Below are 23,417 nucleotides of genomic sequence, written 5' to 3'. Positions count from 1 at the left end.
AGAAAACTAGACTTCTGTTCCTCATGGCTCTGTTTTCAGGCTTTAAAAAATCTAGCCTGTGACGGGAGACTTTGACCAATCACAGGTCATTTCAGAGAGAGAGTGAGCATTCCTATTGGCTGTTCATTCAACGGAGGCAGCTGTCAATCACTCATAAACGGTCAAACTAGATCAAATATGAATCAATATTCTGTTACTGTAATACCTATTTCTCTCCTCAAATGTTGTCAGAAACATCTTGTAGTGCACGGTTTAGCTGTAAAATGAGAAAGTTTGCTCCGGCTGGTGGGCGGTGCTTGGTATTTCCTCAACTGATCTCAACATGGCTGCCAGGTCACAAACTTTCTCATTTTACAGCTAAACAGTACACTACAAGATGATTCTGACAACATTTGAGGAGAGAAATAGGCATTACAGTAACAGAATATTGAGTCATATTTGATCAGCGCTGCCTAGTTTGACCATTTGATCGGAGTATACGAGTGATTGACAGCTGCTCAGAGACGGCAGACTCCAGCTCGGCTCTGATTGGTTGGTTTCCACCGGTCTGTGAAATCTTGCAGATGGCACAGAGGCACATGATTTTTTTCTGATGCACTACTGTTAGGATATGGTGACCTTTTTATAAAAATATTTTTTTTTACTTATATGTGCTCCATTTCTACCCACTGCTGCTTTATCAGCACTCGCAGTAAATACACGTTCCCATGTAGGCTATACTTTCCTGCCCTCTAGTGGGTTTTCTTAGTACAAGACTGTGGAAACAGGCAAACCAAGCCATCCATCCATTATCCAACCAGGACCCTCCGCTCTCAGAATACAGGGTTCCTGTCTGTCCCCAGAGTGAAAAAGAAGTCAGCAGGCCAAAGGGCCTTTTTCTTATCGAGCCCCTTCCCTCTGGAATAACCTCCCTATAGACATCAGACAGTCTGACTCTGTGGAGGTCTTTAAATCCAAACTCAAAACCCATCTTTTTGCCCTAACTTTCAATTAGTTAGCTAGTGGGTCGGTCTCAGTCTCAATGTATAATTTCAGCCTAGTAGTCCTGCTGACGAGAACATTATTAATTTTAAACCACTGACTCTCAATAACCCTCCGTTGTTTATGTCCCACAAGCACTGCTGTGTGCCTCGCTCTCTCTCCCCTCTCTCTCCTTTTACTCAGGCTTCTCTGTGCTGGACCATCAGCCGTTCTGTGACGTCTCTCTGCCTCTCCTGCTGGTGGAGCCTCATTCCACCTGACAGACCTGGACCTCTGTCCTCCAAGAGATTTAGCCTCTCTAACAACTTACTTCAGTCCAAAGGGGCTTATTGGCATGGGTAAAATACATTATCTGTAATCTCTTATCCTGTTCAGGGCCGCGGGGGGGCCCAAACCATGCCATTATTATTGAATAAAGAGTTGCTATGTGTGTTTTAACAACTGGTTCTTGTGAGAGCTCCATGTATTCCATGTATTCAACTTCATATCTGACAAAAGAGTTAAAGGGACTGTTTGTAAGAATCAGAAATGCTTGTTAACAGCTTCACCTGTGGCCATTAAGTCAACGAAAGTCAGCGTCGGGCTCGCGCTTGGTCTCGCTCTAAATATACCTGAACGAGCATCGCTCAAAACAGTGAGGCGACACACGTCAGCTAAAACCACAATATTACTCTATATTTCAGCTGCTTGGCAGTAATGTTAGCTGACCAGATGAAGGTCTCCCCATGGATCACTGAGAACGCGCGCGGTGTGTGAGTGAAGGCAAGCAGGCAGGCAGAGGAGCAGAGGACAGCAGAGACTCCGGTCCTGGAGACCAAAGCTACGGTCTCCCCCGCGTCCTCCGACCGCGGCCAACACTGTTTTGCAAGACGGGCTTCACTAGATATAACTTTGAGGTTTTGGTGCTTCAGTGTAGTTTGTGTTGGCGTCTGAGTCTGAACAGCGTAGCCACACGCGAGCGCGCATGGGACCCCGACCCGGATTGATTTATACATGTAAGAAGTTACAAACAGTCCCTTTAAAGTAGGTATACATTTCATTTCTCTCTTAATGCTGCCCCACTGTGAAAACAGGGTGGTGGAAATGTTTAAAAGGGACTTTAGTTGATCTCACTTGGAATTTGTTTCCATTGAAGCTGAAGTAGGCGAGATTGGAGCAAATATAATTAAAAAAAGTTATTTTTCTAAAACGGTCGCTATATCGTGACATTAGTACATGAAACAGGTAACCTGAAAAACATCACGTTCCTCTGTGTCCTCCGGTGCTCCTAATGGCATCTGCAAGATTTCACAGACCGGAGGAAAACAAGCAGTAAGAACTGATCAGAGGTCTGCTGTCCAGCTGCCGTCTATGAGAGCCGGCTGTCAATCACTCACAAACTCCGACCAAACGCTCAAACTAGGCAGCGCTGATCAAATATGAATCAATATTCTGTTACTGTAATGCCTATTTCTCGCCTCAAATGTTTTCAGAATCATCTTGTAGTGTACGGTTTAGCTGTAAAATGAGAAAGTTTGTGACGCTGCCACCATTGTGAAATCTGTTGAAGGAACGCCAAGTACTGGTCACATGACCGAAGCACAGCAAATAGGAACACTCTCTGAAATGACCTGTGATTGGTCAACGTCTCCCGTCACGGGCTAGATTTTCTAAAGCCTGAAAACAGAGCCATGAGGAGGTGCAGAAGTCTAGTTTTCTCTCAGAACACTTGAATTACAATATGCTGAAATGTTATTATGGAATTTTTGCCCAATGATGCCAAAAACATACTGCCTACTGAAGCTTTAAACACCGTTTTTACCTAATTTAAGTGCTTAGCACTTACACCGTGATGTAAGAAAGTGTTTCACAACTGTCAACCCGTGTAGTGCTTCCATGGTGTACTGGTTAGCATTCTGGACTCTGAATCCACTGATCTGAGTTCACACGTAGGTGGGACCGGATTTAAGCGTGCGACAGGTTAAAGAACGCAACCATGGTCTAATCTGAACTCTGAGCCGTGATAATCCGGTCTGTGAGTATTACAAACTGTTGAGGCAGTGCTTTGACGTGTGATGAGCCTTTAAATGCATTACTCCAACTTTACTGTACCAGCCTAAAGAACCTGTTGTTTCAGGAAATGGCTGTTTTACCAGTCAAAGGACATTCTTTAACCTCAACTTCTGCTTAAAGTAAGGTTCCACCGAGATTTGAACTCGGATCACTGGATTCAAAGTCCAGAGTGCTAACCATTACACCATGGAACCACTACATGGAGATGACAACCCTTTATCACTCTATGATTTGTCAATCTTATCAATTGTTGTCAGGCCCAGTGGTATTTCACGCAATAGAAACATTGTGTTGAACATCAAAGTTTCTTGCAGGTCCTGATGGTGGACTGAACAACAAGTGATCACAAAGACACCAGGCATGGTTAGCTAATGTTGTGTTCACACACAGACAAGTAAAAGTAAAAGTAAAAAGGGATTCACAGGGTGTGCTTCCTTTCTGTCTCCGTCTAAAGTTAACTGGGATGTGATTCCTTTTTTTGTGGCTTCTCTCGCAAATCCATCAGCTAATTATTCTCCTTTAATTCTAATCTGTGCTGGTATCCATACAGATATCACACTGTTGTAATTCTATTGATATATCTGTTGTGCTCTCTGGATGGCTGTATCTCCCAGCGGTGGAAGAAGTAGGTCTGGGTATCAGCCTACTCAGATCTTAAGTAGTAATAATACTACAGTGTAGAAATACTCTGTTACAAGTAAAAGTCTCGCATTTGAAATCATACTCAAGTAAAACTGTAAAAAATGAACAGCAACAAAATACACTTAATGTACCAAAAGTATTCACTATGGAAAATGGTGTATTTCAGGTTCATATATTTTATATTATTGACTTATAATTAGATGAATTAATGTGTTCATTATTTTAATGTTGCAGCTGGTAAAGTTGGAGCTCATTTTAATTACTTTATATAGCCTACTGCAGAGTAGTTTAATCCGTGATAATCATCATAATTTATTAGTTTATATATATTTTGTATTAATAATCTGAATCTGGAAAGCAGGGCCGGCTCCAGTCCTTTCAGTGCCCTTGGTGAAATTCGGAGCCCCTCCCTGCCACCGCCACCCCTCTAAGATTATTGTCAGGGTTCAACCCCCTAGAACCCTAACCCTAGCCCCATAAACCGCAACAAAGATCAGACATCACAGTGGTTTAAAGACCAAAACTTTTTTTTTTTTAATTTTCATAAATAACTGTATTTATTATAAAATAAATAAACAATTGGTCCCTGGCATCTTTGGCATAAAAGTGTTTAGTTAGTTTCACTACAATTTACACTTTTATTAACAAAGAAGGGCGGCTGTATAAGTGTACATATTAAAAAACATGTGCATTAACGACTGTAAATTATGATCTAAAAATGTGCACTAAAGACTGTCAATTATTATCTAAAAATGTGCAAAAATGTCCATTAAGGACTGTAAATTATAATCTAAAAATGTGCATTGAAGACTGTAAATTATAATCTAAAAATGTGCAAAAATGTGCATTAAAGACTGTAAATTATTATCTAAAAATGTGTATTAAAGATTGTAAATTATAATTTAAAAATGTGCAAAAATGTGCATCGAAGACTGTAAATTATAATCTCAAAATTTGCAAAAATGTGCATTAAAGACTGTAAATTATTATCTAAAAATGTGCAAAAATGTGTATTAAAAACTGTAAATTATAACCTAAAATGTGCAAAAATGTGCATTGAAGACCTGCAAATTATAATTTAAAAATGTGCAAAAATGTGCATTAAAGACTGTAAATTATTATCTAAAAATGTGCAAAATGTGTATTAAAGACTGTAAATTATAATCTAAAAATGTGCATAAATGTGCACTAAAGACTGTAAATTATTATCTAAAAAAGTGCAAAAATGTGCACTAAAGACAGTAAATTATAATCTAAAATTGTGCAAAAACGTGCATTAAAGACTGTAAATTATAATTTAAAAATGTGCATTAAAGACTGTAAATTATAATTAAAAAATGTGCAAAAATGTGTATTAAAGACGGTAAAGTTTAATCTAAAATGTGCAAAAATGTGCATTAAAGACTGTAAATTATGATCTAAAAATGTGCAAAACTTTTCATTAATGACTGTAAATTAAAATCTAAAAATGTGCAAAAATGTGCATTAAAGACTAAATTATAATCTAAAAAGGGGCAAAAAAAATGTGCATTAAAGACTGTAAATTAAAATGTGCAAAAATGTGCATTAGAGACTGTAAATTATAATCTAAAAATGTGCATTAAAGACTGTAAAATATAATTAAAAAATTTGCAAAATGTGCATTAAAGACTTTACATTATAATCTAAAAATGTGCAAAAATGTGCATTAAAGACTGTAAATGTAAATATGTTCATAATTTATAATTTTACTTTTAAACGACTACTAATTTATTTTCTTTCAGTTTTAGTTTAGTCCAGTGATCATCTGAAGCCCTGCTGTATGTGTGTATGTGTCTCATGTGATGTCACGGCCTGGTTTACACACGTTAAGGCGGTGCTTAGCACTGCGTCCCTGCGTCACTCTCCTCTCGTCCAATCAGAGAGCTCCGTGTATCACGCTGCGAGTTCACAGGTCAGGGGTTGCCAACGAGAGAGGAAGATGGCGGCAGACAGACGGAGCTGCAGGCAGCGATGAAAGAGATGAAACAGAGTAAACAGGTCTAACAGGCGGATACTAATACTGACACTGAGGAGTGAACACCTCATTCTCACCACTACCCTCTAAAGACATTACTTCTCACAGAACAAGGCCACTCATGGCGCTGCTGTACGGCTTGTTGTGGCGGTTCTTGCTGGTTCTGGTCCACATCAACAGAGCGCTGGTCGCCTGGCTCCGGGTCCGGCTGCGGAGCCTGAAGGGTCGGCTGTGGGAGCGCGCTGTGGCCGCTCTGCTGCTGCCGGTCGCCCTGGCCGGGTTCCCGGACCACCAGAAGAAGCTGAACCAGAACCCCGACGCTAACGCTAACGCCAACCCGGTGACTGGAAACCGAGCTGCTGTCCGCCGGTCCCGGTGGCTGTCTGACGGCAGGTCTCTGGAGAAGCTGCCGGTCCACATCGGCCTGCTGGTGGCGGAGGAAGAGCCCAGCTACACGGACATAGCCAACCTGGTGGTCTGGTGCATGGCGGTCGGCATCTCCTACGTCAGCGTCTATGACAATCACGGTGAGCATCTTTACCTTCACTGTCCGTCTGTCTTCTGTGTCTCTGCTGGTTGAATAAAGGCACACTGCTATTTAATTTACCTGTCTACAGTGATAATGTGACATAACTGCTGCTAACTAACTTACTTTACATATCCCAAATTCAAAATCAATGCTTTCATATTGAATGAAACCAGACAGGGCTGACTATCCCAGTTTCATTAGTGTATTTAAGTGAATCCAGCCCTCTGAAACTGTCTAAATATGCAAAAGTGTGCATAGCTGCAATGTAATCTACAGTAATGTGTCCAAACTACACAGTTGTTTTCTTATCTCATCTTTTTCAGCTTCCCCTTTGTGTTTGATTTTGATACGTTTGTTTGACTTTCATAATGATTCATAACTCATCTGACCATAGTTTATACAAGCTGAAAAATGGCCCCCGTCTTCTGTCTGTAATGTCATCATGTGACTGTAGAGTTATATTGGTTTGTTCCACTTTTATAAACCTCAGCTGTAAAGAGAAGCTGCAGAGATTATGTGTTCATTGTGTGGTCTCTTCAGGAAACAGACATGACACAATGTTATTAGAAAATCTGATACTTGTTATTTGGGTATAAATTGTTTTCCAGGTTGAATATGGGACCCCGGTGTGACTTCTAGAGGCTCATAGTTCAGATGTAAGGCTGTGCTGTCGGGACATGATACCAGTTTAGAACACAAACTGTTCACAAGCTGTGTTTCTAAACTGGGAACCATCAGCTGGACTCAAACACAACACTAAAGTCCCCGGTTAAACACCTCGATCAGGATGAACAGGTTCATTCCTAAAGAGCTGAAAGAGCTGGAGTTTATCATCTGACCAAATGATGCAAATTGGTCACGTCAACCCCCACTTTATTACTTCCTACTTTGAATATCTGTATTCTCTCTTCTGCGTGCTCACTCGTTTGAACAGAGTAAAAGACTGATGCCTTCCTCTCAGGGGAGCCATCTTTGAATCTGTGATATTGACGTACCTGACATCTGATCATTTGGTTTAGCACTTAGATACTTGTTTAGGAACTGTTACTTATATTGATTTCATTATGTAGGAAGGAAAAACTGCCACAGCTATAGAGATGTGAGAAAAAATCGAGAGAAAAAAATCTAATATCGCGATACAATGTTTTGTGATACTGCTCTATTCTCACAAACACTGTATCGATTGCATAAAAAAGTTAACTTTTTTATGCATATGATGGTGCATTCTTTATACTATGACAGTTTTCCTAAAATTAAATTAAATAATCGCAGTGTATTGCCTTGTTTACAGTATCACAATATATCGCAATACATTGGATCATAACCCCTCTCTCATGATACGTATCATATCGCCAGATTCTTGCCAATACACAGCTACAGTGGATTTTTAAAGGCCGATACAATAACGATAGTTTGGAGCAGGAAGGAAGCCGATAACCAATTAATCGTCTTTATCTTCTTTACTTCTGCAGCAGCCTAGTCGGCTACTTTTCCATACGCCATTTTTAAAAAATATTTTTTTGTCACTCTGAATTTAAGAATTCCCGGGGTAAGGAGGATCCTTCAGTGTGTGATTTCATTTCATGGATGGATGGTACGTGGATGGAACGTGGCTCTTTTTCCTCCCGGTCTGCCTGTCTTGTATCTGGGACAAAGAGCTGAAAGTGTTGCGTTTCATATTTTCATATTCATATTCAAGAGATAACTTTTTTTCTGCCCCTCTACCTTGACTTTGTGTATGAAGCCTCCATGCAAAACGGTGATGAACATGACTGGTTGAGGCTGCGCAGCCATCTGCCACTATCAGAGCCCAGTTCCACCGATAACAATAATCGGTCTACCTCTATAGTTTCATCCTCCACTTGTAGCCTTCGCTGCTTTCCACAGCCACAGTTGTGGCTCCGAAGGTAGAGCGGGTCGTCCACTAATCAAAAGGTCAGCGGTTCAATCCCCCGGCTCCTCCAGTCACATGTCGAAGTGTCATTGAGCAAGATACTTAACCCCAAATTGCTCCTGAAGGCTGAGCCATCGGTGTGTGAATGAGTATTTAGATCAGATCCTGATGGGCAGGTTGACACCTTGCAAGGCAGCCTCTGCCATCAGTGGATGAATGTGTGTGTGTAAATGGTTGAATGCTTCGAGTGGTCGGAAGACTAAAAAGGCGCTACTGTATATAAATGCAAGTCCATTTACCATCCTCCAGCATCTTACTGAAATAAATAAAAATGTTTTTTTCATTTTATTCTGGATTGAATGATGTACTTACTATATCATCCTCATCGGTCTCTTCGCTCAGGTATTTTCCGGAAGAACAACTCCCGTCTGCTGGAAGAGATAGTGAGGCAGCAGCAGGACCTGCTGGGTGCAGACGGATCCAAATACAATGTGGAGTTCCTCAGCAATGGCAGCGACAATCACCAGCACCATGGTAAGGACTTACTACTACTACTACCGTTTCAGTCAGTGCGTTTACATGCATACTTGAGTATAATCGTGTTACAGTCGGCTTTCTCCAGTAAACAGATTTCTTAAATGCCATGTAAAGGAGAAACCTGGTTTCCCTAATCTGGGATTTCTCCTTAAGAACGCCGATTTCTCTGCCATATATACAAGTAACTCGGTTTCCAATCAGCTCTTTACACATACACATGTGCACGACAGATCCCACACACTTTTTAAAATCGGTAGTTTAATCAGGATTGCTCAAAGACAACTTTGAGTTATGAGCCCACATAAACCAATCAATAATATGCTGCACGGAAACAGATTTACAGCAACTTCAGTGCAGGTATAGACGCATTCTGTGATTACCCTCGTAACCTGGTTTCTCTGAGTAACCTGGTTTAACTTTAGTGCACTGAGTGACTGACACAATATGGTTGTGTAAAAGTGGACATAAGTCATTAATTGCCTCACTCACACTAGGCTACAGTTTAGATTGAGAGTGATAGGAAGGAAGAAGAGCTGCCATCATAAGGTGGCTGAAGACCAGGCGGCAACTCCAGGGTCTGAAAAGTGAAGCCAATGCTGAAGTGCCTTAAACTTGCATTCTCTCTAACAGCCAGCAGGGGGCGACTCCTCTGTTTGCAAAAAGAAGTCTGATTGTATAGAAGTCTATGAGAAAATGAGCCTACTTCTCACTTGATTTATTACCTCAGTAAACATTGTAAACATGAGTTTATGGTCTCAATCACTAGTTTCAAGTCTTCTTCAATACAGCATGATGTTCATTTAGTAAATGATGGTCCCATTTAGAGTCAAATAGTCTATTACTGTTTTTTTTTTTGGCGAGTGGTTTTGGCGAGGGCATAGATAACGGCTTCAGTTCCCCGTCGGAAACAGTTGCCTGAAAATATTCTAAATATAACATACACTTAAACTGATATTGATTTTTTTCAGCATCAGGTTGTTCTTAGCTCCACCCTCTCGTGTCACTTCTGGTTCCAAAAAAACAAGATGGCGACGGCCAAAATGCCGAACTCGATGCTTCAAAACCGTAGTCCTCAAACCAATGAGTGACGTCACGGTGACTATGTCCACGTCTTACATACAGTCTATGCTGAAGACACATATGCAGTTTATATATACACCGATCAGCCGTAACATTAGGTCGGCACGGGCACCCTGACCGGTCTGCGGCTACGCAGCCCCATACGCAACAAACTGTGATGCACTGTGTGTTCTGACACCTTTCTATCAGAACCAGCATTAACTTTATCAGCAGTTTGAGCTCCAGTATCTCTTCTATTGGATTGGACAACACGGGCCAGCCTTCGCTCCCCACGTGCATCAATGAACCTCGGGTCTGATCCTGTCGCCGGTTCACCGGTTTTCCTTCCTTGGACCACGTTTGGTAGGTCCTGACCGCTGCAGACCGGGAACATCCCACAAGAGCTGCAGTTCTGGAGATGCTCTGACCCAGTCGTCCAGCCAGCACTATCTGACCCTTGTCAAAGTCACTCACATCCTTACTCTGGCCCATTTTTTCTGCTTCCAACACAAAGTTCAAAATGTTCACTTGCTATCTAATATATCCCCCCCACTGCCAGAGATAATGAGATAATCCATGTTATTCACTTCACCTGTCCGTGGTCATAATGTTATGGCTGATCGGTGTATATATAAATACTAATCTAGGCCATAACCTTGTTATCTGTTAACTTGGCTGCATTTTATTCACTTTTGAGACATTCAAACAGGATGTCACCATAACGACTGAAGCTGTGATACTCGTTTAATGTTTCACGTCTGGCATGTAAGAGATTTCCCGCAACATATTTTCTGGGCTGAGTTGATAACTCGGCCTTGGAACAACATCAATTTTTTCTTTGCAGTCATTGGACAGCTGCATTTGAAGCTCCACTTCAGTTTCACAATCTTTCATTGCCTCATTCTTTGTGAAGGCTTAGGCTGAAGCTCTAAGCTAAAGGGATATCTATCTACTGTTGCCCTAGCTGGCGCTGGTACTGGGTCCTTTTCATTCCACACAGACACTTAAAATTGCCACAACATTTACAGAGCAAAGTACAATCTCGAATAAACTGGCTGACACAACGACGTTACCATCTGTTTGATATCGCCTCCTCAAATCATTTAGGATGAAATGACCTCAAAGCTCCTTGACTCTTTCCTTTAACAAACGGCTGTATTTGGAGCAGACTGTAGAATGAGAAGAACATAAAGGAAAGCAGGAAGGCTGAATGCACAAACTACAGGCTCACCTTTCAGTGTATCATCCCCCCATCCACAGTGTCATTCTATTGGCTGACTACCAGGACAGGAGTATTGCATTCCTTTGCATCATCTTAGACTCGTTTTCCAGGATATTCTTCCAGGACACAAAAGACAGAAACTGACACTGCCAGCTAGCCCACAGAGACCCACACCAACAGGTTTCTATCCCGAGCTTGAAGTGGGAAAAAAATAAGTGCCGGTACTCCTCTTATTCACATGTTGGCGTGCATACCTGCCGGTATCTCATTCCTATTTATTCATCATTTCTTTAAGCATGTTATACTGTGTCAGTCATAATCAGCTGTGATTTTATTGCTATTCTTACACTTGGGTTATTCATCTTCTATAACTGGAACATTATAGGGTCACGGTGGTGGTGCTATTTGTAGTATCGCTGTACGATATATTATAGGATGTCTATAGGCTGGAATCAGCAGCAGCCAGCCAGACAAGCTGCAGGTATGCATGCAGAGCTGAGGTGTGAGAGCTACATATTATGCAGCAGGATAAAGAGACACATTATGAATTTCAGTGCATTAAAAATGCTAGGAGATAATGGGTTTTGGGGCTCCTACCCTGAGAAAATTTGAAAGTTTTTGACTGCAATTTTACATAATTTTGGACCATTATTATTCCTGGTTAAATGATTATTTTATTATTTACACATATCATAGCCTTCGTCTGAACATTTAATTCTTCTGGAAATGTTTGCTCTGTAAAATCATGTTCCGTAAATCAAAAGAGCAGATTCAGAAAACTTTGAAATACTGTCTCATTAATTATATTTGTTCACAACTAAAAGAAGTTATGACGAGCTGTTCACTAATTATTTTACAGAAAGGAACGAAAACATTGTGTCGATAAATTAAAGCAACCTTGTGGCACAGCGAGCGCTAGACGACTAGACGACGACATGAGATGCTCCGCTGCTAGAACAGCTGATCTCCCACTAGGGGGTTCCTCCCACGCCGAGCAGCCGTCCCTGACCCTGCCGAGCGGGGCGGAAGCGTGCTGCTGTAAAGGAAAGGGAAATGAAGAATGAGGCACAATAATCATTTTATGTTGATTATCTTGTTTTCATAATTGTCGAGGTCAAAATCATGATTGAAATCTGATAAATTGCACAACCCCCGAGGAACGCGTTGAAAGAATTTCTTCAAATTTGCCACAAACGTCCACTTGGACTCAAGGATTAACTTATTCGATTTTGGTGGTCAACGGTCAATTTCACACAAATGTCTTATAACAGGATAAAATGATGAAGTGATGACATTTTGGACTGACGTGGAACTTGACTGACTGACAAACGTGAGGCGGTAATTCTAGCTTTTTAACCTCTTCTACTGATATCGGAGCATCGATAACCAAAGCTTGTTCCTTGCTCTTTAATGGAATGACCAAATTACTGAATAAACTATCATATTCTATATTATCTTCTGCAGCTTTTTATACAAATCATCAAAAGAGAGAGGCAAGTCATAATCAAGTCAGCACACTGACACACTATACAATAATAAATATATACATATATTTGAATAAAGCAGCAGATTTGTCCACTCCCATGTTGATAAGAGTATTAAATACTTGACAAATCTCCCTTTTAAGGTACATTCTGAACAAATACAAAATGTGCGATTAATTTGCGAATAATCGTGATTAAATATTTTAATCGATTGACTGCCCTACTATTTTTAAATATCGAGTGGGTTTTCTTTCTCAGAGAAATTATCCAGCTCATGGCTCATGACACTTTTGAGTTAGAGGGCACATTTCTCATTTTTAGATTTTTAGATGCATGACCAACAGGAATTATTTCACCATCTCCCAGTGAAGGTACATCATGCTCACATTTTCAACTACAAGGCAGTGGAAGCTAATCATGTTTGTTGTGTGTGTGTGTGTGTGTGTGTGTGTGTGTGTCTCAGTGGTGTCCAGCAGGCCCACGGTGAAGGTGTTGTCTCCAGAGGACGGAAAGCAGAGCATCGTCCAGGCAGCGCAGCAGCTCTGTCGCTCTGTGGAGAATAAAGAGAGGAGCTCCAAAGACATCAGCGTCTCCATGCTGGACATACTGCTCAGAGGTACCACTTCATGACCTTCATTACACAACATGCACCTTTTTTTTCTATATTTTATTTGTATTTGTCTGGTGGCATCATGTGTCTCTCACAATGTCTTGTGTTTGGGATGCAGTGCACCAGACATGTCTCAGCTTTTTTCTATTACATTCTTTTTACATAATAAACAACAACTGAGAGAGAAAACACACACATGGAACTAAAATAAAATAAAAATATTATTATTATTAATAATAATAAATAAATAATAAAATAAAAATCCCATCCCAAACTAACAACAGACGCTGCTAAGACTGTATACATACACATTATAAATAAATAAATGTACCTTTGTGTATCTTACATTTAAAACAAAGGTTTGAAGAGCTGGGGAACATTTTCTGGAGACGAACGGGTGTAAAATATGAAAATAAATAATTAATAATTAATAAATACAATTTTGTTCATGTATAGAAATTGAGGTACATTGCAGATCCTTTTCCAATCTCCAGAACTAAATGTTACCCCCAGATCACGTTCCCGCAGTGGTTTTTAGGGAATCATAAGCTGAAGAAGAATCAGAGTACACCCAGTAGAGCGTGAAATTTGGAGATAATACCCTTTAAGCGATTTGGCAGAGACCAAGACACTCAAGTTTCAAGCTGACTGCAACAACCTACACACACAAAACAAATTAAACCCCCATAATCACGATAGTGAAAGTCTTTAACACCTCAGTGGAGACGAGGAGGCACGCTGCACTGTAGCTTCACAGCAGGTTTAATGGCCCCTCGGAGAACGGAGCAGACAGCTGTGACATTCTTCATCATCTCAACACCGTGTCTACACGGGAGGGAGGCGTAGCGTGAGCGGCACGTTAACAGAGCAGCAGCGGCTTCAGGGCTCCGTCTGTGTCCATATTTCTGCATCCTGGGGTCCCTAAACAGTCTTGAATTACATAAATTGGGTATCACTGTAAAGCTGAGACTCTTGTTGATCCAATGAGCCCAACTGTATTCATGTGTGATGATGTTAGTCCCCATAGTAGTAGCCATTTCAAATAGTGAGACAATTTTTGGAAATTTTTCCTCACTTTATGAAATGACCTGTGGTGACCTCTAGGATAATCACAGCCTCATGAAACTTTACAGCCACAAACTAGAGACCTAGAGCATTCAGAGGATGGATGGCTTTCCTAGCTAGATTGACAATAAGGATGGCTTTCTCTACGGTGTTCCTCGAGGTCTTGGTGTCTTAATGTGGTATTTTGGAGGGATTATTGATTATTTTTTATCAATTCTCGAGTGGTAGAAAATGGTTACATTTCGCACCAAATCTTTGTAAGAAATGGTATCAATCTAAAAATTGCTACAACAACTTCTGAGACATAATAGAGCATGGGGATGGACATTATATACTTCTATCATAATGTTCTAAACCCTTATACACTCTCACTATTTATTTTAATCAATTGATTAATTGTTAAATTCATGTTTATTTATGACCAGAAGAACTTAACACACAGTGCTGAGCTGCATCTCAAATTAATCTTCAGGTTCTCAGCTTTCAGATGATGTACACCACTTCTATGTGACATCTACTACTGACCTGCTATCTCCCCCTAAAGACCCCCAGTACCTCCCTAATAAAAGACAAAAACTGGTTTATTGTGGCTCTCAGAGGGTTAAAGGTTCTATATACGGGATTCAGAGCATTAATATAACAGCAACAACTATTTTCTATGATACAATGGAGTAATGGCTACCTCTGTGTGTGATGTAATCAGAGCTTCTCTGTGCTTTGTTTACATAGCCGGCCGGCCCCGTGCATTTTAATGCATATGAGTCTCTGTTGTGCCCCACTGGCTAGCTCACGCCCACCGATTTGCACTGCGCTCAGGTAGCGGTTATTGTTGAACGCCGTGTTGACCAACGGCGTCGTCTCAGAAGTATAGCACTCACCCTCCGGTTCCCCCCCCCCAGGTAAACACCGTTAGCTCTGTCAGCACTGTTGCCGTTATTTACATTGTTTGCCGCTGGCTCTGCCGTCGTCATGTTGAGAGCCATGTGGAGGCAAAAAAAATGCTCTGAATTGCGCATAGAGAACCTATAATATAGTGTGTGGTTTTCCTTTGTTCACTCAGGGAATTGAGCAGTAAAGTGGTCAGGCTTCAAGGCATCAGCACATCTTTCTTCAAGAAAATGTCTCAAAGCTTCTCTGGTGACCTTGTTAACCAGTATCACTGTATCAGAGGTTACACAGCAGCAGCCTGTATTCCTCAGTGTGAGCGGTGCTCTGGATGAAGGACAGTGAACGCATGCACACAGACAGGAGGACAAAAACAAACACACGGCAGTAATACAACAATCAGTCGGTCAACATCACGAGTCAGTCATCAGTCAGTGAGGACGGCAACCTGTTGCTTTACCTGAAGTGCCCTGAAGTCATGACTCAGAAGTCAGTCATTGACTAGAGCTGAGAATCACTGTCACCATAATGAACACAGGCTGCACTGTGCTGTGTGATCTGCATTAGATACATATGATAGTTTACATACTAGGAGTATTTATTCCCTGCATTATAAAGGGCTTTTATACACAGCTGAAATGAAAGAGTGAACCAAAGTGCAATAGATTTTGTTTATGTTTTTCACACACAAACATGAACGCATGCCAACATCTCAAAGTCTAACAAGCATTAACTGATCAAACACTGAACTGACCGAATCACCTCTGCCTCCGCAGAAAGTGTCACAACACTGCTGACAATGTCTCGCCAGACAAAAATATCACAATATATAATATCACACTTTCAGTCATGTTTCCCACTGATGGTAAATGTCACCTGTTCTGCATCGCAGCAGAAAGTCCTGTGTTTTGTATCTCGGATGAGAGGAGGAGGAGGCTTCAAGCCGTTTCACACCAAGCACAGATTTTCGTCCGAAATATTTGCATGGAAATTTATAAAAAACAGATTTTGTGGGTTCTTATGAATGCTCACACACCCCAGCGGAACATTCGTGCAGAGGAAATAATATTCAGATGAACCTCGATTTGTTAGAATATTGATTCTAGGGGCAGGTGCCCCACTTACCAAAGCCCCCTCCTTACCGCAGCAACCTGGGGTTTAAATCCGACCTGTAGCCCTTTGCTGCATGTCATCCCCTCTCTCTTCTCCCCTTTCATAACTGTCACTGTCTCTATTAAATGCAGGCAAAAAGCCCCAAAAAGTAATCTTTAAAAAAAAGAAAAAGAATATTAATTCATATTTGATCAGCGCTGCCTAGATGACCCGTTTGATCAGCCAATAGGAACGCTCTCGCTCTCTGAAATGACTGATTGGCCAAAGTCTCCCGTCACAGGCTAGATTATTTAAAGCCTGAAAACAGAGCCACAAAGAGGTGCAGAAATCTCTCGGAACACTTGAATTACAATATGCTGAAAGGTTATTATGGAATTTTTTTGCTCAATGATGCCAAAAACATTCTGCCTCCTGCAGGTTTAAAGAGTTCATGTGGATAAATCTGTTGTGCTGCTTGTCCCTGTGCTTGTTTCAGAGTCCAAGAATATCCCGGACCCTGAGCTGGTGGTGAAGTTCGGTCCTGTGGACAGCACGCTGGGCTTCCTCCCCTGGCACATCAGACTCACTGAATTCTTGTAAGCTACTGTCTGTGTTTACACGTGTCACTTAAATGTATCGATGACGGAGGCACTAAGAATTATAAACTGATTTTGCACACACGAGCAGAAGGCTCAGCTTTGATATATATATATTTAGTAATATGAACAAAAAGAAACCTTCAACATGAACAGCAGATGGCACTGTTGAACTCCCAGTGCGGGTGTGTTTTTCTCTCTGGATGTGTTGTGTACAGTTTGACATTTCCTGTGTGTCCTGCTCTGTGTCCTCAGCTCCCTGCCCTCCCACAGAAACATCTCCTACGAGGACCTGCTGGGCGTCCTGCAGCGGTTCGGTGTTTGTCAGCAGCGGCTCGGCCAGTAACGCGGAGCCCGCGTCAGGCTCTTTTTATATACAGGTAGAAGAAGTGTGGGGTTCACGCAGTCAAGAGGAGAGTTTGGACATGTGATGACCCCTCCGTGCTCCACTCGTCTCCACTAAAATCTGTCCCATCTCCTGGATCTTTAAAGACTGCTCAAAGACGAGGACACCAGGAGACAAAGCCAGCCAGCTCACTTCCTGCCACCAGCTCTTGTCTTATAATAAACTCACATTCCAGGACCTCTGGAACGAGCTCTCTCTCCGAGCCAAGAGGAAAAACAGCACGTCAGAGACACACACTGACACGAGAAGACTGTCTGCACAGACATCAGTGTTCCACAAACCCTGTTCTGTCCTCTCAAAACCCTCTGGCTCACTGGTTGTCATTCAGTCTCCAGCTGCTATTTTCTGCCCGAAGACTTAAAAAAATGACTGGCCTTCACTCAGCAGATAATAAAGAAGAAACAAGGCTTTGTGCCCGTCTTCGCGAGGCACCCTGGGAAATCCAGCTGCATTTCGGGGGTGGGGGAGGAGAGAGGCTTGACTCCCCGACAACACATGAGCTGAGAGGCGGAAGTTGAGCTTAGGGACAGAGCGGTTAATAATGTGTAAATATGAGAAATTCATGTGGCTCCGTGTTTGTCCCCGTGGCCTCCAGCTTGCAGTCGTGTGTTCATGTGTAGTGTTGCTTCAGACACATACAGAGGTTTGTTCAAGGCTCCTGTTGGACTGACCAGGCTCTGAAATAAAGAAATGCACTGTCTGTCTGTGTGTCTACTGACAGCTCTTAAAGACAAGTCCATTTTACGTCACAACAAAATAATCCTAACTCCCCTGATATATACTAATCTTGACTGACATTGTTTCCTTAAAGGTCCCATATTGTAAAAAAGTGAGATTTTCATGTCTTTTAAAGCCGGTTTAAATGATATATAAATACTGTTAAACTATCAAAACGCTCAATATACAGAGAAATACATATTTAGAAATTTTGCGTTTGAAACAAGGCGTTCTGTCCATTTGTGATGTCACAAATATACAATATATAGATCATTACAAGGTTTTAAACATAAACATTCTAAATGTGTCCCAGTTTATTTCCTGTTACAGTGTACGTGAATAACATCAGTTTACAGGAAGTAAACATGGACCCAAGCTGTTGCCTAGCAACGCAATTCCGTTGAAATGCACTAAAAAGGAGTGTTTCAGACAGAGGGTGAATACAGGCATATTCAAGCAGACAGTATGAGGAAAATAATGTGTTTTTTGAACATAACAGCATGTAAACATGTTCTAGTAGAAACACAAAGTACAAACCTGAAAATGAGCACGATATGGGACCTTTAAAGCTGACAGACCCTTCACTGTTTAAAGCTTGAGTCTGCAACAATGGAGAAACCACCAAGCTAGATTTAAAAAAAAAAAAAAAAAATCTTAAAACCCAGCCTAATATTGCCAACTCTTCTCCAATGAAAGTAGCTAGCAGCACTAGCTCCAAAAGTCCCTAAATCTAGAGAGAAAATCGCCAAGTCTGCAACACTGGGCGCGGCAGTAGACTCAGTCCGTTTGGGACTTGGCTTGGGAACCGGAGGGTCACCGGTTCAAGTCCCCGCACGGACCAAGTACAGAGTGTTCACTGGTAGCTGGAGAGGTGCCAGTTTGCCTCCTGGGCACTGCTGAGGTGACTTCCCCCTTCAACCCAAACTGCTCCTCGGGCATTGTTTAGTAGCAGCCCACTGCTCCTTATATACTAAGATGGGTTAAATACAGAAGCCAAATTCCACTGTGTGCTGTGTATACAATGTGTGACAATAAAAGTTGATTTACATTTTTACAACACTGACAGTCTGTCCCTTCAGGCCTCCCTCTGAAGCCACTCCACCCAAAATTATCATAGAGAGGGTGAAGTCCCGCATCTTAAGGTGGACCACTATGGGACCTTATTTCGGGAAAATACGAACGGTAGTCAACGGAGAGAGACAAATATATTTCTTGATCCCGATTGAATTGCGCCATGAATCACACATATGTTTGTAAATTTAAAAGATCATTTTGCAACTCAGGAAAGTCTCAGTTTGTGTTAAACTGCTCAGTGAACCCCATCTCTCATCTCTCATCTCTCATCTCGCACAATATACGTCACCAACACTAGCTAGCTACCTAACTTAGCTATGTTCCACACACAAATGAAATGTTATGTTTCCTGATGTGTTTTATCAGAGACTCCTGGTCTTTTTATCAGCCGGGAAGAGAAAGAAGGATCAGACCCGTTGCTGGTGTGAGTTCATCCCAGTAGGAAACACACAGACATCGTAGCTTCAGAGAGAGAGAGACGTCACTACGAGACTTTTTGGTGTGTCGTCTTACGTATTTTCACAATCTGATACTTCCACAGTTTTACAACAAACTGCGACTTTCTTGACTTGCAAAATTATCTTTTAAATTGACAAACATATGTGTGATTCATGGCGCAATTCAATTGGGATAAAAAAAATATATGTCTCTCTCCGTTGACTATCATTCATATTTTTTCCGAAAAAAGGTCCCATGGTGGTTCACCGGAAGGGGGCGGGACTTCGCCTCTCTATTATGAATGTAAACAACAATGTTAAGACTCACAGCTGTCAAGCTAGCAACTGGTGGAAGACTCCGGTGACGGAGCCGAATGAAATGATTGGACGGGTTGCACAGATACCAGATTTTTTTCTTTTTTTTTGTCAGAGAATTTTATTTATTGATTATTGTCGGGATGTAATGAGAGTTTCAACAAATACAACAAAAAAGGTTACCAAAAAAAAATAAAAATACATTAACAACCCCTTCTTTTAACTGAACTATCGCTTATCACGTAACCAAAGAACGTATATTGAGAAGAAGTGAAAGTCAATTGTTCGTTCCATTGCAACGTCAGCGCCGAGCAGCAGAGCTACGCCTCCGCCATTTTGGACTGAAAGCGACCCAGAAACGTCTGCCTACAAAGTGCCATAAAAAAATAATCAAAATTATTTCTATTCTGTCATATTTAATGTCTCTACTGAAATGGCCTGTGTTGAACAATAAAAATATTATAAATATGCAAACTATTATAGCTATTTATTTAATAAACATTTTGCCCGACTGCTTCCCAGAGGAGCATTAAGTGAGCGATGGACATAAATGGAAGTTCATGTCCATCTTTTATGTGCTTCCAGCACACAGATTTTGAGAGATTTATGTATCAGGGCTGTCAAAGTTAACGCGTTAACGCAAATTCATTTTAACGCTACTAATTTCTTTAACGCATTAACGCAATTAATTTGATTAACTTTGTTGTAGGTATAATTTTAGGTTGTAGAGGGCTTGGTACCAACAATGTCATACTAGCTTGTCACAGAGGAGGTTAAATAACGCTCCAAACTGTCATGGCCATTTTCAAAGGGGTCCGTTGACCTCTGACCTCAAGATATGTGAATGAAAATGGGTTCTATGAGTGCCCACAAGTCTCCCCTTTACAGACATGCCCACTTTATGATAATCACATGCAGTTTGGGACAAGTCATAGTCAAGTCAGCACACTGACACACTGACAGCTGTTGTTGCCTGTTGGGCTGCAGTTTGCCATGTTATGATTTGAGCATATTTTTTATGCTAAATGCAGTACCTGTGAGGGTTTCTGGACAATATCTGTCATTGTTTTGTGTTGGTAATTGATTTCCAGTAATAAATATATACATACATTTGCATAAAGCAGCATATTTGCCCACTCCCATGTTGATAAGAGTATTAAATACTTGAAATATCTCCCTTTAAGGTACGTTTTGAACAGATAAAAAATATGTGATTAATGTGATTAACTATGGACAATCATGCAATCAATCGCGATTAAATATTCTAATCGAATGACAGCCCTAGTATGTATGTATGTGAGAGAATACAGTTATGATCGTTAGATAAGCCTGTTAAAATCAACCCTAGCTGCTCCTGGCTGCTTTATAAGAATCTCCTCTGGAGGATGTAGAGTAGAGTGCCCTATGTGTTGTCTATGTACGTAGTGATGAGTGTGAGAGGACTGTAGTTGCCTTTGGAATGACTGTTTGTGTCCCCATCACAGAGAGCCTCAGCATCATCATGTGATTTCAGTGCATTGCATTTTCACCTCCATGCAAGGAGCCATCAAACCAAAGCCAGCTGCTGTGTGATATAATGACTGCTTCACTTCATGTCACTGTGCTGCTGTACAGTACACAGTCATCCTACCACATCTCACATGTACACTGTGTCTGGATCCATTGGCAGATGTCTGGTGCATGATTGCACTAAAGAGGACCTATTAAGCTTATTTTCAGGGGCATACTTTGTAATTTGGGTTTCTACTAAAACATGTTGACATGTTTTAATGTTCAAAAAACACTTTACTTTTCTCATACCGGCTGTGCTGCTGCACCTCTTTTCACCGTCTGTCTGAAACGCTCTGTTTGAGCTCCTGCCCCCCCCTCCTGAAAAGCCTAGTCTGCTCTGATTGGTCAGCTGGACCACTCTGCTGTGATTGGTCAACTGAACCAAACTCTTTGGACTCTGTTCCAGCTCCGCTGTAACTAGCTTTGTTTAAAGGTCCCATATCGTGCTCATTTTCAGGTCGATACTTGTATTTTGTGTTTCTACTAGAACATGTTTACATGCTGTAATGTTAAAAAAAACTTTATTTTCCTCATACTGTCTGCCTGAATATACCTGTATTTACCCTCTGTCTGAAACGCTCCGTTTTAGTGCATTTCAACGGAATTGCAACGGAATTGCGTTGCTGGGCAACAGCTTGGGTCCATGTTTACATCCTGTCATCTGATGTCATTCACATACACTGCAACAGGAAATAAACTGGGACACATTTAAAATGTTTGCATTTAAAACCATGTAATGGTCTAAATATTGTATATTTGTGACATCACAAATGGACAGAAATCCTAACGGCTGGTTTCAAACACACAATTTCTGAATACGGGCTGTGTGTATTTCTCTGTACATTGAGCATTTTGATAGTTTAACAGTATTTATAAAGCACTTAAACCTGCTTTATAATATAAAAGACATGAAAATCCCACTTTTTTACAATATGGAACCTTTAAAGGCAGGCCAAACTAGTTGCTAGGCAGGTATTTAGCAAATGTGTTACTTGGTGACATCACCACGTTACGGGAAAAAAAGGCAGGACTTCAAGCGAGGTGTTTCTGTCCTCTAATTTCTTCTTTAATTTACAATATAATCAAATTCATTCCCCAACAGAATCCTCTCCATGTTACCTTTATATATCTACAGACAGCAGAGTTCATGGTGATAGATCACGGTCTTGACTGTTTTAAAAGGACTGTTCTGGGCCGCTGTGTGTCTTTGTTTCAGTGTACATGTGGTAAAAACACAAAACAAGCTGGTTCAAAGACTGGTACGTATGCTACATGATCACTATACGGCAGAGAGTATTCTCTGGGTGAGAGCTGTCATCCCTGAGATGAAGGCACACTGATCGGTGGATCAGTGTCTTCACTGATACAGTTACATCATATGGTTAGGTAGCGACTGTGGATGGCACACCTCCCTGAGGTTTTCAACGTTTCACTAACTCTTGTTTCTTCTCGTGAAACAGTGGATCCTTCAAATGAAACAGTGTGGGTGACGGTGTTGATCAGTTCTCGTAGGTCCAGAGCAACAAACCTGACAACTACAACTAAGTCCCTAAGTAGCTGTGTCCCAAATCCATATAATACTCCTTTTAAACAGGTTTTCAGTCTATTCACACTGAAACGGTGATCAGATGAAGTCTATACTCTAAATGTTGGATATCACAAACACACTGTTTTTAAAGTCACCTGCTTTGAAGTTCATGCATCTAGTAGTAGATTATGTATGAAGCAGGAAATTATGTACTTCCAGGTAACATATATAAAGTGTTCTCAGACAGAGAGGAGGGATACAATTTAAAAGGGAAGTTTCATTTTTATAAAGCATTGTGTTCGTACAAGGGTTATTGTAGTAAACTAAAACTAGGCAGTGAAACATATTTTTCGTGAACTGAAACTAAATAAAAACTAAACCCTTTAAGAAAAACTAAAAACTATATTTCCTGGTTAAAAAATAAAAAAATAAATGAAAAAAGAACATACATTCATTTCATTTTTAGCTTCTTTTTTTTAAGCTATAATATCACTACCGAAAAAAGGAGACGTCATGAATTTCCACAGAAACTGTACGGACTTGACCTTCCAGGAGATGCCTCTATGCCTCACATCAGGCGCTAAAGTAGCACAAAGATTAAACATGAAACATGAATAACATTATGTATATGTAGCTACATACTTCTGAGACATTATAGCTGGCCTTAACAAAAACAAACTAAAACGAAATGTATAAAAACTAAAGCTAAACCTGTCTGAAAAAAACTGACACTAAACTAAAACAA

The 23,417-nt window shown here is 40.9% G+C and overlaps 1 protein-coding gene and 1 non-coding gene across 2 annotated transcripts; one reads left to right on the top strand and one right to left on the bottom strand.

The window, feature by feature from the left end:
- Nucleotides 1–3,155: 3,155 nt before the first annotated feature.
- trnaq-uug (transfer RNA glutamine (anticodon UUG)) lies at nucleotides 3,156–3,227 on the bottom strand. Its single transcript has one exon. It is a non-coding gene; the product is annotated as a tRNA-Gln (tRNA).
- A 2,343-nt stretch (nucleotides 3,228–5,570) lies between these two features.
- Nucleotides 5,571–18,821, top strand: nus1 (NUS1 dehydrodolichyl diphosphate synthase subunit). Its single transcript, XM_074616113.1, has 5 exons — nucleotides 5,571–6,198; nucleotides 8,497–8,628; nucleotides 12,860–13,012; nucleotides 16,545–16,644; nucleotides 16,900–18,821. Exons 1-5 carry the CDS (start codon nucleotides 5,793–5,795, stop codon nucleotides 16,988–16,990), a joined length of 882 nt encoding a protein of 293 aa, XP_074472214.1. The 5' UTR covers nucleotides 5,571–5,792; the 3' UTR covers nucleotides 16,991–18,821.
- The last annotated feature ends 4,596 nt before the right edge of the window (nucleotides 18,822–23,417 follow it).

The sequence above is a fragment of the Sebastes fasciatus genome, chromosome 18 (assembly GCF_043250625.1).
Source record: "Sebastes fasciatus isolate fSebFas1 chromosome 18, fSebFas1.pri, whole genome shotgun sequence".
Lineage (NCBI taxonomy): Eukaryota > Metazoa > Chordata > Actinopteri > Perciformes > Sebastidae > Sebastes > Sebastes fasciatus.
This window is presented reverse-complemented; position numbering and strand designations above follow the sequence as displayed.

Coding starts and splice junctions, on each gene's coding strand:
- nus1 (XM_074616113.1), top strand. CDS start 5,793: ATGGCGCTGCTGTACGGCTTGTTGTGGCGGTTCTTGCTGGTTCTGGTC. Junction 13,013..16,544: donor GCTGGACATACTGCTCAGAG/GTACCACTTCAT, acceptor TGCTTGTTTCAG/AGTCCAAGAATATCCCGGAC. Junction 16,645..16,899: donor ATCAGACTCACTGAATTCTT/GTAAGCTACTGT, acceptor CTGTGTCCTCAG/CTCCCTGCCCTCCCACAGAA.